Raw genomic sequence first — 18,674 nt, forward strand, 5'->3', positions numbered from 1 at the left:
TTCTTGCTTGAAGGTTATTACATGATGTAGCATAACTAAATTGTACCTTCTGAATGGTAATTCAGGACATTAAAAATTGTATTGGCTTCATATTTTATACCAAAGTGCCTTTTACTATCTTTGGTTTGTTAAAGACATATCTTTATAATAAGAACTGAATTTAGTTAGGGGTATATCTTTTGTATAAATATGTGCTTCTGCTTGGTTCCTAAAGAGATACTTGATTATTAGTTGGTAAACAGATATATTTAATTTTTTTAATTAGAGCATCATAGTTATAGTTAGTAGTTGAGTTTATTTTGACAGAAATCATACATGCATGGAATTTGATTTATTCCATTTCAGTCCCTGTTCCACCTCCTTTCCCTACATTCCTCCCTCCTCCAGTCTCCTTCCTCTACTTGACTGATCTTCCTTTTGCTCATTTATTTATTTTTGGCTGGTGATAAGCAGATAGTGTTAAACCATACAACATTTGTCAAAGTGGGGATGTTTCATTTTAAATCAACCTATTTTAGAAATATGTTGCACCTATTAGAAACATCTGTGGTGACGAGGAAGAATAATTATTAAATGTATTATAGCATGTATATAGTTTAGGATTTCTTCAAATTACTTGAAATTCAATTTTTTTTTTAAATTAAGTATGAACTCATTTGTGAAAGCTTGTTTTGTAAGACCTTCATGTAATAATGCTGGGATTCTATTCTCTTGCATATGTTTTTGTTTTCTCTTGAGTTAGCATTTGCTGCATATCTTCAGTTGCTTGATTGATTTTACAAAATATTTGAATGTCAGCCTTTCAAACTTTCTGATTGAAAGTGTTTTTTTCTTTTTTTCTTTTTAAATTTAAGCGTGGTTACTTGACTATTATTTGAACATGAACATGTGGGTATCTTGAATATCCTTCCTTTTTTCTGTAGCATCTAAACAGTATTCATTATCCACCATGGTCCAAAAACTTTAAATGGAAAATTTTAGAAATAAACAACTGACAAGTTTTAAATTGCATGCCATTCTGAATAGTGTGATGAAGTCTTGCATGTCCTCCTGCATCCTTCCTGGAGTCATCTCTTTGTCTAGCATGTCCATGCTATGTATGCCACCTGTTCATTAGTCACTTGGCAACTTTGTCACTTTTCAGATCTTCTGTCATTGTATTATAGTACTTGTATTCAGGTAATTCTTAGTTCATTTAACCAATGACCCCAAGATGCTGGCAATTTGGATATCCCAAAGAAAAGGGCAGAACATGCTTCCTTTAAGTGAAAAGGTTAAGAAAAGAAAAGGGGGGAAAAAAAAGGTTGGACTGAAGTTGCTAAGATCTACTGTAAGAACAAGTCCTCTATTGAATAGTAACGTGAAGAATATGTGAAATTGAAAGAAGACAAAAGAAAGTTGTGTTAGTTTTGCTTTTACTTCTCAAACTCCAGAAATTACTACCATAGTTCACAATAAGTATTAAGATGGAAAAGGGATTAAAATTGTGGTTTCGCACTATTCTTGGTTTCAGGCATCCTCTGGGGGGGGGCCTTGGAATGTATACTGTGCATTTAAAGGGCAACTATTGTAGATTCTTTAATAAGCCTAATAGAGCACGTTATATTGATAGTTCAGATTAGTTCTGAATTCTAAATTTGAGACCAAAGTCTAGACACTTATTATATAGCATACTTAAAGAGTTAGATTTTCAAAATTCTTAAAAATTTTTTTTTGTAGTTGTCAATGAACAGCATGCCTTTATTTTATTTGTTCATTTTTATGTGGTGCTAAGAATGGATCCCAGTGCCTCACATGTGCTAGGCAAGCACTCTGCCACTGAAATACAGCCCCAGCCTCAGTCCCAGATTTTCAAAATTCTTAAGTGATTGTATTTTTTCTCTTTACTTAGAATCCCATTGTAGTTTTTATTTTGTGACTTTTAAAAAAAATTTTTGATCAGATTATTATTATTTTTTAAACCTTTTTGGAGGCAAGAAATGGACATCATTTCTTTTATATTTACACTTTTTAAGCAAAAGAATAATTTATATTGAGGCCATCTATTATTAAAACAGTTTACTTTCATGAAGTTTTCCTATTTACTATCCTATTTGATTCTGGGAGTAATAGGTAAGTCTTACGTTACAAGTTTGTTATGGCTATAATAACTCAAGGAAAGAAACAGTATATGAACCTTTTTAAAAAGTGTATTTTATATACACTGTGCCTTGTGTTCTGTACATGCAAAGTAGAGATGGTAGTTTCTATTTTATAGAATTTGTTGTTGTAATTAAACATGAGTACAGGTAAATCGACTGAAGTAGCACTTTGTATATAGCTTAAGTGTCCAGTACATGGTGGCATTCTTTATTGTTCATTTTTTTTAATTGTTTTTGTTATGTTGTAATATTTGGGAAATGAGGTCCAGTAACTTGATCTACTTTTGACAGTTAAGTAATAGGATTGCAAGGTGAACTGTACAAAATTTACACATGTGAATCATGTTCTGGCCCTGTAGAATTTGCAGTCTTAAAAGTTGAATACCATAGAGCTTTATTTCCCTCCAGATTATAGTTATTAGTGTTTATTGCATTATAAATTAAAATTGAAGGGGCAGGGTACCTATCACTACCTTGCATACAGACTGAGAGAGATCCCAGAACACCTGATGGTCTGGGAGAAATCCAGCTTCATCCATCAGTACTGTTAACTGTATCTCATGGAAATACACTCTCAACGATTACAAGATTTGTGCTATGCAGTGAAGATAATATGTTGCTCTGCTACCAAATTGTCATTAAATTTTATCACTGGATAAAGACACAAGTTTAACTTCAGGATTGTTTCTTAGTCTTCTGGTGGAAAAATTATGAAATTGTTTTCATGGATTTGGTGGCTTTATCCTTTAACCTAGATTCTGAGGAGTATAAAAGAACATTTTATTCCATCAAAGAAAAGAAGCCATTGAATTTTTTTTTGGGAGGGGGCACTTGTCATCTTATGAATTTCTTACAGTAAAAGGGTCATGTGTTCACTCAGTCATGTTTGATGATGACATTTCTCAGACCAGCATCCTTTAGCATTCTGCTCTGAACTTGCTGGACTTGGGGCCCACCTATGACTACAGCTGGACTTTTCATCTAAGAAATAGCTTATGGTTGATTTCTTTCCATCAATATATAGAATATGGGTTACTACATGGTAGAGTGGGCTGGGATGGCCAGGGACCCCTGGGTAAGATATATGCTGTTATTTAGGCACATGAATGTAACTTTTTCAGGTAATAATAAAAAGTCCTTGTATCATAACAAAACAAAAATTTAAAATGTGTTAATTCACTTAAAAATAATAAACCTGTTTCAAGAAACAAATAACTGGGGCTATGGCTCAGTTGGTAGAGTGCTTGCCTTGCAAGCACAAGGCCCTGGGTTCAATCCCCAGCCCTGGAAAGAAAAAAAAAAAGAAAAAAAAAAAGAAATGAATAACTTTTTTTTCTTTTTAATACTGGGAATTGAACTAAGGGGTGCTTAACAATTGAACCACACCCCTAGCCTTTATTTTTTTATTTTGAGACAGGGTCTCACTAACTTGCTTAAGGACGTTGCTAAGTTGCTGAGGCTGGCCTGGAATTTGCGATCCTCCTGCCTCTGCCTCCTGAGTCACTGGGATTATAGGAGTACACCACCAGAACTGGCTCAAATAATCTTTTTTTGAAGTGAAAAATAACTCTTTCCTAAGATAAATTTTTTTCATTAGAAGACATTGTTTTATGCTTCTAAAATCTTAATGTTTGGCTTAATAAAATATAATTGAGTTCTTATGAATCTGCTTCTGCATTCAACCTAAATCCATTTGTACACATTAATTACCCTCTGGAAAAATCCATTGAATACTCATGAGAGAGCGAGAGTGAAAAAGGCAAAATTATATTATTATGAAAATAATTTTGACTTGGCTGATCTCATGAGAGGGCTTGGGGAAGTCATGGATATCTGTAGTACATTTGTGTAAGTACTGCTGCTGTAATAAATACATGTGTTTTAGATTACTGCCAAAGATTAATCTCATGCTTTGGATTGCCTAGATAGGATATTACTTAATATTACCCCTGTTTTGTTTTCTAATAGCTTAAATAGAACTACTATGACCTACTTTACAGGATTGTTCAAATTAAATACAGTTTTAAAGAATGATATAATAAGGACTTAATAAAATGCTGTTTGCTTACTTAAAAAAATTTAGTCCTGTTATATCACCTTTGTTCAGAATTTTTTATTGATTTCCTTACAGTGACTTGTGAAGGCTTTTTTTTTTCTTTTTTTTTTTTTTTTTTTGTCATGGTCTGGTGTATTGTTACCTCTCTGTTCTTATCTGCTTGCTTCCATCCTAAATACCCCTTGATCTCTATGTAAATAGTGGCTTTTTTCCTGTTTTCATCCGACACAAGTGATGGCCTTTCTCAGGGCCTTTGCACTCGGTATCTTCTCCACCTGATACTCACTTTTTCAGATATTGATATATTTTGTTCCCTATCTCCTTTATCATTTTCCTTTAGTGTCGTCTCTGTGAAGTTTTCTCTGTGTGTGTGTGTGTGTGTGTGTGTGTGTGTGTGTAGCACAGAGTTAATCCCTCTCTCTCTGATGATGATGATGATACCTTTATAAGATTTTATGTTTTCTAACATACTAGGTATTTACTTATCTTTCTTCCTCTAGAATTTAGGCTCTATTAGAGATGCTTTTGTTTTGTTTTGTTTGTATTTGTATAAGTTGTTCACTGCTATATCCTCAATACCTAGAGTGATGCTTGGTATAGATTAAGTGCTAAAACATATTTCTTAAATGAGTGAATTATTGCTGCTATGAAAATGAAAGAAAATATTCTGCTTCTTAGACATGCATAGTTCTAACTGGACAGTACCTCTGAGATAAAATAAACAAAGTATTTGGCATGGCATGTTGGACACATAGAAATAATCATTCAGTGGTAGATGTTACTGACTATTAAGCAACAGATTAAATCTCTTAGAAATACCTAAATAAAAATGCATTCACATTTTAGGGGTTAGGTAAATACTATTGAGGGATATACTAGAAAAATAAACTTGGAGAAATATATTTTGGAGTGTAAGGTATTTGGATTTTGTTCTGTAGGAACTGTTGAATATTTTTAAGGCAGAAGAACAGTAATGAAAGTGGTATGTTTGGAAGGTAAATGGAACAGAAGTCCTTGTGGTTGACTGAGTGATTCTTCTCTTAGTTTTAATTGGAAATTAATATAATATTTAATAAATTTATAAAGCATTTACAAAATCAAAAACTATGCTCAATGATTAATGACTGTCTCATGTGGTAGTATCAAATTACCATTTGCTTACAGTTGTGTTTTGAAGCATTCATATAATTGCTAACTTTTAATATACTTTTTCATTTAAAGTTAAGATCTTTGCTTTAAAATAAAAGAAGGTGTTTATATTGGTAACTGACTTACTAAATATACTAATGTAGGGCAAAGTATGTTTAGTCCAGCAAATATTGGTCAACCACGGAAGACAACACTATCCCCTGCCCAGCTGGATCCTTTTTATACTCAAGGAGATTCTCTGACTTCAGAAGATCACCTCGATGACACTTGGGTGACTGTGTTTGGGTAAGTCTTTTCAACTTTTTTAAAAAAAGTCTCCATCTCAACATTTGACCATGAATATCATCAAATGGTTCAGAAAAATAGAAAGAACTGCATAGGAAATACCCATATACCCACTGTTTAGATTCTGTGGTTGTTAACAGTAGCTTGTTTACTTTATCTATTATCTGTTTATCTGTCAGTCATCTTTTTATGTTGATATATTTCATAGTAAGTTCCAGTTACCAGTAAATATCACCCTGACACTTAACTTGCATATCATTAACTAGCATTCGATGTTCATAGTTTTTAAAAATTATTTATTTGTGTATCTCTTTCCAAATTGTTTTCTGTTAAGCATACTTAATGGCTGTTGGACCAAGGTTGCCCCTTTAGACTTAAAGAGCTCTCTTTCCATTTTTAGTGTCTATTTCTCTGCTTCTAGTGAACCTAAGCAATTTTGAAATAACAATGGAACTTCATGTATATACGTACACAATGTCACAGAGTTGATACTTTCTAGTCATAGAATATTGAATATTAGAGAGGATTATAGTCCTAAATGCATTTCAAATAGATTTTTATAGCCATAAAGAATTTTATATGCTTATATTCTTTTTTTTTTTTTTTTTTTTGGGTGCTGGGTATTGAACCCAGGGCCTTGTGCTTACAAAGCAAGCACTCTAGCGACTGAGCTATCTCCCCAGCCCCCGCCATAAAGTATTTTAAGGAAAGTACTTTTTAGTGATCATAATGTGTAATCCTTTATTTTACACTTTAGGAAACTGAGGTATAGATAGATAAAGTGGTTTGTTCAGAGGTTCTCATCTAGTTAATGGCAAAAATTGGCAAAATTCAAGATCTTCTGATTTTTAAGCTGATATTTGTATTTATTAGGTAAGGTTTATTTCTGAACTTATGATTTGCCATACTTATACCTAACCTTATGATAGATATTTTGGGGGTAAAAAATATAAAATTAACATACAAGATCCTTGAAGGAATAAGAATGCACTGTAAGTGTTGAGTGGATTCTATGTATTTAACTTTAATTTTAAAAATTCAAAAGGTATGCTACTGATAGCTATTTCTGTTTGCAACTATGATAGTTTTCAAATAGAAAAACAGCTTTATTGTTTGGAGTATAAAATGTAATAATATTTTATTGTGGAATATTCAAACCATACATAACTTTATAAAGAAGAAAGTAAAATTCAGTCTTCCCATACAAAGATATGACTTAAATTTTAATTACCATCTTTTTAAATGATTCTATGTCACTCATATAAGTGCTGATATTTTTGTTTGAGGAGAATTTTTAAGTGGTGCTCTGTTCAGAAGATAAGACTCTATAATTTAAAATTATTTCCCTTCTAATAACTGCAGTATACATAAATATTGCATATAAAGACACATGCTACAAAATAAATTGTGCATAGAACTGCAGCTTTATAACAATTTTTGAAGAGTATGATAATGGCTTTGAGAATGGGAATTTTAGAGCCGTCAGAGAGAATCTGGGGATGGGGAGTAGTGGAGTCAAAACTAATATTAAGATGTTTGCTTTTGTATGACTGTTGATGGAGTTGACCTCTGTAGGAGAAAATAGGCTGATTAGGATCTGTTGTTAGTTTTATAGATATTTGGAGTGATAATTTGTCCTGAGACACTTATAAGTTTGTAACTTGCATTTGTATTGATAGAAGTTGACTGTTTTGTCTGGACAACTATTTTTTCAGGTTTCCGCAAGCATCTGCTTCCTATATATTACTACAGTTTGCACAGTATGGAAATATCTTAAAACACGTGGTAAGGCTTACAACTTTTCAATTCAAGAGTTTTGCTAAGGAAAGAGAAACCGTGAATTGAGGGAAATTGCTTCTAAATTTTGTCTAAATTAAAAATAGTTGTTCTTTAAAGTTCTGAAAGAATGTGTCCTTAGGATGTAGAGGGCTCAAAGTTGCATAATGTTTGATAAAAAGGGACAAAGAAAAGATATCCAACCTTCCTTTCTTAGTTCACAGTCTTAAAAAAAGAGGGATTTGGATAGCTATTTTATTACTCTTTCCCAATTCGAGCTTGTATTGGGAATAAAGGAAGAGGAGGAAGTTCCTGAGATACAGAGTTTTCAGAGCTCTTTTATCTTCTAGAGGACTTAAAAACAAAAAGAGATCATACCTTGCACAAGTTATATCAATTCTTTGTTCTGTTACTACAGACTTAAATCCTACACAAAATCATATTGATGAGTACAGTTTTAAAAAAACTCATTATAAGCCTTGATATGACCTTTTTATGAGAAACAGCTATCTCTTGAGAATTACTTTACTTTTAGGGAAAAATTTTGCCACATATTCTTTGGGAGAATTCAGAGCTGGGTAGAGATTATTGAAACCGTTTTCGTATGATTTTTGTTAAATTTTAATATAAAACTTTTTATGGGGCATCAAATAAAACACTAAAGTATACATTTATTCTCAGGTTTTAGTTTTCTAATAGAATTCATTCAACATAGATTTTGTATTTTGTAACTTAAGAGACACCTTCGTTCTTTGTAGATGTCTAATACAGGAAATTGGATGCATATTCGTTATCAATCTAAACTGCAGGCTCGGAAAGCCTTAAGCAAAGATGGGAGAATATTTGGAGAATCCATCATGATTGGTGTAAAACCATGTATAGATAAAGTAAGTTTTTGATAAACTTAGAAATATAGCCTAATTTGTATGAAGAGATTCACATTGGTGATTATGTCACATGACTTTACTCAACCTCTTATCAACCTCTTATTCTGAGTTTTGTAAAATGTGATCTTTATAGTATTTTTTGTAGCAAGCCAAAATTATTTAATCAAAAGACTTAGAGATGATCCATTGTAAATCCTTCATTTTCCAGGTAAGACATCCATAACTGATACAGAGATGTGAGGACTATATTTAAGCTTTTTGTTACTCATTTCTGTTTCAAAATATTTAAAAATATATTCTGAGGTAGAAAACTGTGGGGTTACTGGGTACTAAATAGCTTTGGACTTTGTTTCTCCCTTCCACTTCAAATTATTTTGTTCTGTTCTTGTAGATTTTTTATAGTATTTGTTAGGAGATTCTTATTCTTGTCGTTCATAGTTGTATCGAGGTTATTTGAGGTAACTAGGTTGAGATTCCTGGCTGAGTATTAGATTTCAAATGCTAGCCATAAAATATATCATCTTATGCCTAAAATTATTTGAAATTGAATCAAAGTATGCTTCCTTTTAAAAATCTTTTTTTGAGTGTATTATGTAATATTAGATAATATATGCTATGTTTATAAGCAAGGAATTGTTTCTTTGTTTCTCCAGAGTGTTATGGAAAACAGTGACCGATGTGCTTTGTCATCTCCATCTCTAGCCTTTACACCACCAATCAAAACCTTAGGTACACCATCACAACCGGGAAGCACTCCTAGAATTTCTACTATGAGACCTCTTGCTACAGCATACAAAGCTTCTACTAGTGACTATCAGGTATTTTCAGGATTAGATGATTAGATAAGGGGTACATTTAAAAGCTGAGTGCATAGCATATGTAGCCATTTAATTGGGTTGATATGTATGCCATTAAATATTTGGTGCTGAGGTGATTGCCTTGATGAAATCTTGAAACTTCTTAATTTACTATTTTAAAGTTATGATCTTGGTAACCTAGCTAAGTTATCTTGAATTTTTAAGAAATGTCTTTGTTGGAGTTGGGAATGTACGTAAGTGTTAGAGCACTTGCCTAGCATATGCAAAACCCTGGTTTGACCCCCAGCACCAAAAATAAACAAGCAAAAAACTTAAAACATTTTGAAAGTTTGTTGTTTCACTTTTTCTTCTAAGTTATATTTGCATACATACTAGATATCTGCTGTGTATATCACTGCCATGAGGAAACATTAAAACCCAATTAAATTGATGACTAAAACATGACATGGTGTCAAGTGAAAAAGGTTGGAGTAGATTTGGTTATCAAAAGAAAACAATAGCTAGCTCTTATTATTCAGAATGGAAAAATTTCTCATGCCAAAAGTGTTTAAACAAGTTTGTTGTATTTTTTGAATGGTGGAAGAATTCTAATTCTCATTCAGTATATTATTGTACCTTATTAATTAGCCAAGAGTTTTGAACTTGGCCAGCCGCAACTAGAGGTCTGAAATAGCACGTAAACTACTTGTGCTCTAGTAGGGTGGGTAATGTTCAGTTTTTTGATTTCCCTGAAGATTTGGAGATCATTTTAGAACTGTTTTCTTTAAATCTTTATTTTAAATTCCCCACTTCTTAAAGGTTTTGTACTATTTGTCCAGTTTTCTAATTTTTAAGGAACAGGTTCTGTTCGCTTTGTCAAGAGAATGAGCTTTTGCATTCTTAAAAGTATAAAGATGTGAAAAGTCCATATTTTAGTCTTTAAAGTATATAATTGAGTATTATAAATGCATTTTAGTTTTTCTCTTATAACTTAGCTACTAATTGTAGAATGGACTGTTGCCAGAGAAAACGTAACCTAATGGTTTTTTTTCCTTGTGTGTTTGTGTGTGTATGTGTGTGTATTTTTTTTTAATAGGTTATTTCTGACAGACAAACGCCAAAAAAAGATGAAAGTCTTGTATCCAAAGCAATGGAGTACATGTTCGGCTGGTAGTACAATAAGAGCTAAGAACTCAATTACCAATGAGGTTGCTACACTGAAACCAGAATTAGCAAAGTACTGCCAGTTTCCTTTGGTTAGTTGTATAACCACACTTGGCAGTGTTGGATACCCATCTTACACTTCGTTTAGAAGCCTTTTTCTTTGAGGATACATCCTGTTTGTAGCTCGCACTTTAAAAGATGCTTGAGATACATTTTGAAGAAAACTAAAGATCTCTGTAGATAGATTTTTTGTGCTTTCTGTGATAGTGCATGCTTAAACACAAAATTCTCAGCATTGATTATAATTAAATAATTGAATTTGTGGCAAGGCTTTGTAGTCTTCATGAGAAGGTGGGTGAATTTCTTGAAGGAGAACTACAGCTGCTTCTACCAAGACACAAAGATTATACTTAACAATTTGAATTATGGTTTTTAATTTAGATATTATTTAATATTTTAATTGTGTATGTCTTGTCATGGATTGTCATCTTTAAGTATTCAAAAATCCAAACATTCTTTTAAAAAAACCTACTACTAAAATTTCTTGATAATAAAATTTGTCAATTAAATGTATTGAATATTTTTTGAAGGACTGATTTGTTGAAAAAATTTTTAGGTGTTCACTGAAATAGAGAATATATAATTAACTTTCATATACCTATAATTTATTACCATTAATTTTGTCATGCTTTGTTCTTTTCTTCTTCCCTTATTTTATTTAAAGCACATTTCAAATATGTAATTTTAATCTAAATATATATCAGAAAACATTTCTATAACTAAATACAATATCAGTATTTCATTTAATAGAGTTTATAATTTCTAAATACCTAATAGCAGTTAATTTAAAAATTTCCTAATTGTCTCCAAAATGAAATGTTTATGGTTGGTTTATTCAAATTATGAGCTAAACTGCATATATACAATATATCTTGTTATTTTGTCATTTAAGTGTCTTAAAATCTAAGTTGGTTTTCTATTTGCTCCCCATCATCTAAACATTACAACTTGTTGATGGAGCTCTGTGCGTTTTATAGAGTGTACCACAGTTTGAGTTTAGTCGCTTAACTTTCTTGTTCATTATCATTCCATATCCTAGAAGTTAGATTGAGGGTATATTGATTAGATTCTCATTTCATTTTTCTTGGCAAGAATACTCAATCATAGTGTAATGTACTTTATAGTCAGTTAAGAGGCATTTAATTCTACTTGCGTCACTTTTAATGATGCTTAGCTTGATTATTGGTACGTGGGCAAAAGCCTGACACCTTTATTGCAAAGTTTCCTGTAACTTTACAGTGCTGTTTTAAAAAGCATGCATTGATGATAGTTGCCTAAATAAGTTATTTCATTAATGACTGCTAAATCTATCATTCGATGTTGGGAGTGGCAAATGAATCATTACTTTGAACTCTATAGCCTTGGACAGTGAGAGTGGCTTCTGGGAATAACTTTCAGTTCAGTGGTGCTGAAAGACACACCCATTTGCAGGTGGCCCTTGTTAATGGGGCAGATTCCTTGCCTGGCATGGAATTTATGGGTTGGATCGCTTTGAATTCAGATGCCTTCTGTCCTGAGGTGGAAGAAAAATGGGCATGCTCAATAACCTTGGGGTGCCATCTGTCTGGAACTAGAGAAGGTATTGGATGAGTAGGTAAGCTCCACTTAGCCTGTTCCTGCTCAACTTTGCTTTTTATTTACCTTGAAGAAGTTTTTCTCATAATAAATCCTTTCCATGTTTTTTGCCTATAAATAAACCACACGGACTCTTGATCTTTGTTAGACCCAGATTCCATCAGAGATGGATCATCCCACCAGGCCCCCACTTTTCACTTATTTCCATATCTTTGTCTTTCTTAAATTTTCTCATACCTTTAATATTTCTAATCTCACTCACCACCCTAGTTTGGGGAAACCGAATAAACATCACATAGGCAGTGACAATTCCTGTTGCATTTTTGAGCTGGAATTCTTGTATAGAAGAACCTCATTTCACTAGGGCTATTTGGTTACCATGGTACATTCATACAAAATTGCAGGATAAGTGCTTAATCCTTTTCCTTTTTCATTTTGGAGTAATATCTTGGGTGTCTTGGTGGTAATCCTATGAGTATAAAAAATATGTTTCTCTTTTTTGGTACTGTGAACTTATGCCTCTTTTAAAAAAATCACTCTTGATCAATTGCAGTTTTTTTTATTTTTATTTTAAAGTTTAAGACAGGTTCTTGCTAAGGTTGCTAAGGCTGTCTTTGAATTTGCTTTTCCTCCTCAGCCTCTTGAGTAGCTGGATTAATTCCAGGTGTGAAGCACTGTGCTCCACTGCATTTGCATTTCTGTTCATATTATCCCCCCTGATTAGTAAGAGTCTCATGAAAGTAACTCTTGTTGAAAAAAGGGATTAGCTGTGGCAGAGGGCCTTTGGGTTCATTTCTCAGTGTTACACACAACCTCTTGTCCACATATATGCAAAATCCATTTACAATTACATTTATAGAGTATTTTTATTCATAAAACTTTAAAAGTATTTTTACGACCTTTTATTTTCAAAATAGGATTACATTTTATTTCCTGTCTCATTACATGCAGAACTCAATTATTTAAGGAATAACTGACTACTGATTCCATCAAAAAACCCTTGTATTGGATTATAGATAAATTTTTACAAAGGGCTATTTGTTGTTTTTAATTGGGGGGGCATTTTATTTGCATGGGCTTTCAGAAGCTTGCCTTCTGGCTAAAAATATTTCTTTACTTGGGTTTGCTTTTCCCCCTAATATCATCTTACTTATCATTGTATCAATTACATCATTTATTTAAAAACTCCAGGGAAATCTCAGGAAGCAAAGCTGCTATGTTTTTCAACAATATACAGAAGCTACTAAGGTCCAGAATTAAACTTCCTCTTACAAGTTCAGAAAAACAGATTTCACACAAAAATAACAAAAAAATTATAGTCACTTTTAAGTTATTAAAAATAGAGGATAAGGAGCAAAATAACATACCCATTGACATTAAACACATCAGCAAGGAATACCCATAAAATGGATATAAACCAGTCTCCTGCTTAAATTATGAGATGTTTAGAAAATGATACAAAATCCGAAAGAATAGCAAAATTAGAATTTGAGAAAATATTAGTAATAAAGGAAAAACATCACTCAGACATTAAAGCTAAACTAGAATAAACAAAATCAGAAGAATACAGATAATACCTTAAAGGAAATGGAAAATAAAAATGGAGGTTTGGTGAGTGGAGAGTATAGTTTAATGATATAGCACTTAAAGTAGCATGTATGAGGCCCTGGGTTTGATCCCCAACTCTGCAAAATAAATAATAAATACATACATACATATACATACATAAACATATACATATGTGTATATTAAAAATGGTGGTTTTGGAAAATAGAATGATTAGAGATAAAAGGGACTCATGGAGAAAATGACAAGAGAAAAGGGAAAGATGCATCACATATACAAAATGGAAGCGAAGAATACTTGGCTTAAAAAAAAAGATTTAAAGCTACATACCTTAGAATATTATCCTGCAGAAAACAACAGCAAGGTATAAACTTTGGGTTTGACCATCTAGACAAAACAGCAAGTGACTTGTAAGAGCAAAAATTATGCAACAGTACTATGTCAGGAGGAAAAGATTGAACACATTTAAGATATTTGTGGAAAGGAAATGTGAACAGCACTAATGTAGCAAAACTGATTTTTAGGTGTAAAAATCACTGCTCAGGGTTTAATCTATAGCCAGAATTCAGGGGAAATGTTTTTCTTGAGTGCTTCCTGAGGAATGAATTAGAGAATCCACCTCAAAAAAGCTGAATAATAAGATGTTCAGGGCTGGGGAGATAGCTCAGCTGGTAGAGTGCTTGTCTTGCAAGCACAAGACCCTGAGTTCAATCCCCGGTACCGCAAAAAAAAAAAAAAAAATAAGATGTTCAGTCTGTGGTGAGCATTAATTTGATATCACCTCACTCTACAAAGTGCTGGTCTTGCTTATCGCTCGAAGGTCAACCAACTGAGTAGAATTTCCTTCAACTTTAGAAGGCCTACTTAGAATCCAGTATAACAGTAGTCATATTTTTGTTTGCAGTTAAAATACCATACTGGCTTATATTTGGACCAAGTCTGTGTTTTCTCTCTACTGTCTGCTGATGATAGTGAACCTCTCTGAAGTCACACATTGTGAAGTTAGGGAGAAGTGTTAGTGTGTTAGAGCTAAGTGACATTGAGTTCTGGGCCACATTTTTGTGAAATTTGGAATCTTGGAAACAGCTTGGGTCTCATCCTGAATGTACTGTGAATTGCTACTATGCTGATCTGGTCTCATGGCGTGGTGGGTCTGATAATACCCAGTTAATGGTGGGTAGCTGTTTTCACATAATCTATGTACTGTGGTTAACTGATAGTCAGGTACTAAGTCTCTCAGCTGCTTTTCAAACTGAATAGATACTTGCTACAGAAAGATTATCTTTGCTCTGGAAACCTAGAGGTTTGTTTGGGTTATGAATTCTTCAATCAGGGTTTGCCAGGGATTCCATTTAGCATTCTTGTCTATCATAGATGTCTCTAGCATCATGGAATATGCCAGGTCAGATGACCCAAGGTTTAGTTATTTGTATTGTAAACCTGTACTTGTTCCAGAGCCCTCTTACTCTGGACTCCACTAAAATCTTGTAAGTCACCTGAGAAATGGATTTTTAAGAAATTTTGCCATCTATATTGTATGTGTTTTAAAAAAATTCAGAAGCCTATTAAGTGCGCTCTCACTCTCTTCTCTCCTTCCCTCCCTCCCTCCCTCCCTCCTCTTTCTCTTTTTTAAAGCAGGGGAAACAAGGTACAATTATTTATCTTTTAGGATAAATACCCACCCAGTATGCCCCAGACCTCTGGATCCCTCATAACTTCAGCAGTATGGTAAACCTCTGAATTTTGTGACTTTCCTCTCACTCTTTGGCATGCATGTGACTTACCAAAGTTGTCCATAATACTTGTCATTTATTCCTTTAGAATTTTTTCCTAAGGGGCTAGGACTAACTCAGTGGTAGAGGACTTGCTTAGATTCTGGGTTCAATACCTGACACCAAAAAAAAAGTGAAAATATAAAATATAAAAGTTAAATATATATATCTATACATAACAAAACTTACCATCTTAACTTTTTTTTTTTGTTTTGTTGGTTTTTTGGGTTGGTACCAGGAATTGAACCCAGAGGGGCTTAATATACACTGAGCCACATCCCCAGCCCTTTTTTATTTTATATTTTGAGTCAGGATTTTGCTAAGTTGCTTAGGGCCTTGCTAAGTTGCTGAGACTGACTTTAAACTTGTGATCCTCCTGCTTCAGTCTCCCAAGTTGCTGGGATTACAGGCATGTGCCCCCATTCCTGGCTATTTTGCCAGTTTTTAAGAGTAAAATTGAGTGGTATTAATTACATTTATGATGTACAACCATCACTCTTTATATCCATAATTCTTTTCATCTTGCAAAACAAATTCTACCCATTAAACAACAACTCTCCCATCCACCCAGCTTTTGGCAACCACTTGTAGGATTTTCTACATGTAAGGTGATATTACCTGCAAATAGATAATTTTATTTCTTTCCAGTTTGGATGCCTTAATTTTTTTCTTGCCTAATTGCTCTTGCTACAATTTGTATTACTATGTTAAATAAAAGCATCCAGAGTGGATATCTCTGCCTTCTTCCTGATATTAGAGGAAAAGCTTGTAGCTTTTCACCACAGACTACACTGTTCTCTCTCTCTCTCTCTCTCTCTCTCTCTCTCTCTCTCTCTCTCTCTCTCTCTCTCTCTCTGTGTGTGTGTGTGTGTGTGTTTCAGTGCTGTGGATCGAATCCAGGGCCTGGCTCTGTTGTGGGTTTTTCATATATGACTGTTAATTATTCTCAATAATTAAAATTATTTTATTATTCCTAACTTGTTGAATGTTTTTATCATGAAAAATTGTTGAATTTTGTCAAATACTTTTTCTGTATCAACTGAGATGATAATCATCTTTTTTCTCATTCATTGACTGATTTTTCCTTTACTGAAGTGTTCTTCCATTCCAGGAATAAATCCCATTTGACCATGTTATATAGTGATCAGGATAATGGGCTGTAGTTTTCTTGTGTCTTTCTGGTTTTGATAATCGGGATAATGCAACTTCATACAGTGAGTTTGGAGGTGTTCTTTCTTTACTTTTTGGGAAAAGTTTGAGAAGATTGGTGTTAGTTCTTTAAAAATGGTATAGTTCACCAGTGACACCATCAACTATAGGACTTTTCTTTGTCAGGAAATTTATGAGTAATGACACAATCTTACTAGTTGTAGGTCTGTTCACATTTTCTGTTCCTTTATGATTAGTTTTGGTTTGTAGAAATTTATTCATTTTATTTAGGTTAGCCAATTTGTTTCATGTACAAATTACTTATGATAGTCCCATAATCCTTTTAATTTCTATAGAATTGATAGTAATACCCATCTTTGTGATTTTAAGTAATTTTGATATTCTCTTTTTTAAATTGGGTATCTGGCTAAAGATATGTAAATTCTGTTGGTCTTGTTTAGAAACCAACTTTTGGTTTTATTGTTTTGCTCTGTTGTGTTTCTATTCTCTCTTCACTCATCTCTGCTGAATCTGTATTATTTATCTTCTGTTAACTTTGCTTTTTCCCTGCCATAGGGACTTGGGTTTTTGTTTTTTTTTCCTCTTTAAGTTATAAAGCTAGATTGTTGGTTTGCGAGCTCATTTTCTAATGTTAAGCATTTGTATTTATAAAAGTTGCTCTTAGCATTGCTTTTTGCTACATCTCATATAAGTTTTGGTTATGTTTTTGTTTTCATTTGTTTCTAATTTCCCTGGTGACTTATTATTTGATCCACTGGTTTTTCAAAGAATGTGTTTAATCTCTACAACTTCATGAATAATTTTCTAATTTATTTCTGTATTTTATGTCTAACTTCATATGTGGTTGGAGAAGATACTTTGTATGATGTCTTTTTAAATCCATTGAGACTACTTGTGGCCTAACATAAAACTCTCTTGGGATGTATCCAATGTGCACAGGAGAAGAATGTGCATACTGTCATTTGGCAGAGTGTTCTGTATGTCTCTTGCATATAGTTGATTTATTGTGTTGTTTAAATTCTATGTTTTCTTTGGCTAGTAGTTTTGTCCAGTATTGAGAATAGGATATTGATGTTATCTATTGGATTATTTTTTTCCCCCAATTCTGTCATATAGTTTGATTCATGTACAGAGATGTTTATAATTGTTCTAACTTCTATGTTGAACTTTTTATTAATACATAATGTTCTATTTTTTTTTTTAACTCTTATAACCTTTTTTGATTAAAATATATTTTTGTCTGACTGGGCATGGTAGCACATGCTTGTAATCCCAGAGACTAGGGAAGTTGAGGCAGGAAGATCACAAGTTCAAGGCCAGTTTCAGCAATTTAGTGAGACCCTTCTCAAAATTAAAAAAAATAAAAAGAACTGGGGGTATATAGTTTAATGGTAATGTACCCCTGGGTTCAATCTCCAGTATCAAACAAACAAATGAAAAACACCAAATATTATTTTTGTCTATTAGTATAGCTATCCCTGCTCTTTTGGTTTCTGCTTAAATACCCCACCCCCCAGTTTTTTCACTTCTGGTCTGTTTTTATCTTTGGGTCTAAATTGAGTAGTATGTAATTGAATAATGTGTTTTCAACTATTTTGCCTATCTGTTTTTTGGCTGAACAGTTTAAATTCATTTACAGTTGAAGTAATTATAAGGAAGGACTTTTTTTTCATTTGCTAATTGTTTTCTCTACGCCATATAACTTTTTTGCTCTCATGTCCTGCATTACTGTCTTTTGTTTACTTGATTTAAAAAAAAAATTAAACTCCTTTTACATTTCCTTTTGTGTACATTCTATAGCTTTTTTTTTTTTTTTAGTAACCATGGGATTACATTTAATATCCTAAAGTAATTGTCTAATATGTGCCAGCTTAACTTTAATAACATATAGATACTCTACTCCTTCACAGCTCTGTCCTCACCTTTCAGTTGTTATCACTAAATTACATGTTTTTTTATCATGAGCCCCAAAATATAGACTGACACTTCTTTTAAATATATTGTTCTTGAATTATGTCAAGAACAAAATTTTGAAATTATAAAGTTAACACGATTTTAGAATAAAATTTTTCAAAAATATAGTAGTTTCTTAAATCATGTAGAAAACAAAAAGTGGAATTACAAACCATTGTTACAGTAATGCTAGGTTTTATAACTGCCTATGTACTTACCTTTATTAAGATTTTTAATTCTTCTAATGACCTTGAGTAATTGCCTTTTATTCTTTCATTTTACCTTGCAGAAGTTTCTTGAGTGTTTATTTCTTACAGAGTAGG

The 18,674-nt window shown here is 32.8% G+C and overlaps 1 protein-coding gene across 3 annotated transcripts in view; it reads left to right on the top strand.

Annotated features, from left to right (window-relative positions):
* The window catches only part of Nup35 (nucleoporin 35), a 39,643-nt gene extending 28,820 nt beyond the window's left edge, over positions 1 to 10,823 (top strand). For all 3 annotated transcript variants that reach the window (XM_047545359.1, XM_047545360.1, XM_047545361.1), the window contains exons 5-9: positions 5,490 to 5,631; positions 7,347 to 7,416; positions 8,166 to 8,294; positions 8,948 to 9,112; positions 10,188 to 10,823. In XM_047545359.1, coding sequence (XP_047401315.1) covers positions 5,490 to 5,631; positions 7,347 to 7,416; positions 8,166 to 8,294; positions 8,948 to 9,112; positions 10,188 to 10,265 — 584 coding nt within the window. In that variant the 3' untranslated portion in view covers positions 10,266 to 10,823. The remainder of the gene's footprint in view (positions 1 to 5,489; positions 5,632 to 7,346; positions 7,417 to 8,165; positions 8,295 to 8,947; positions 9,113 to 10,187) is intronic.
* The last annotated feature ends 7,851 nt before the right edge of the window (positions 10,824 to 18,674 follow it).

The sequence above is a fragment of the Sciurus carolinensis genome, chromosome 3 (genome assembly GCF_902686445.1).
Source record: "Sciurus carolinensis chromosome 3, mSciCar1.2, whole genome shotgun sequence".
NCBI classification, from domain to species: Eukaryota; Metazoa; Chordata; class Mammalia; order Rodentia; family Sciuridae; genus Sciurus; species Sciurus carolinensis.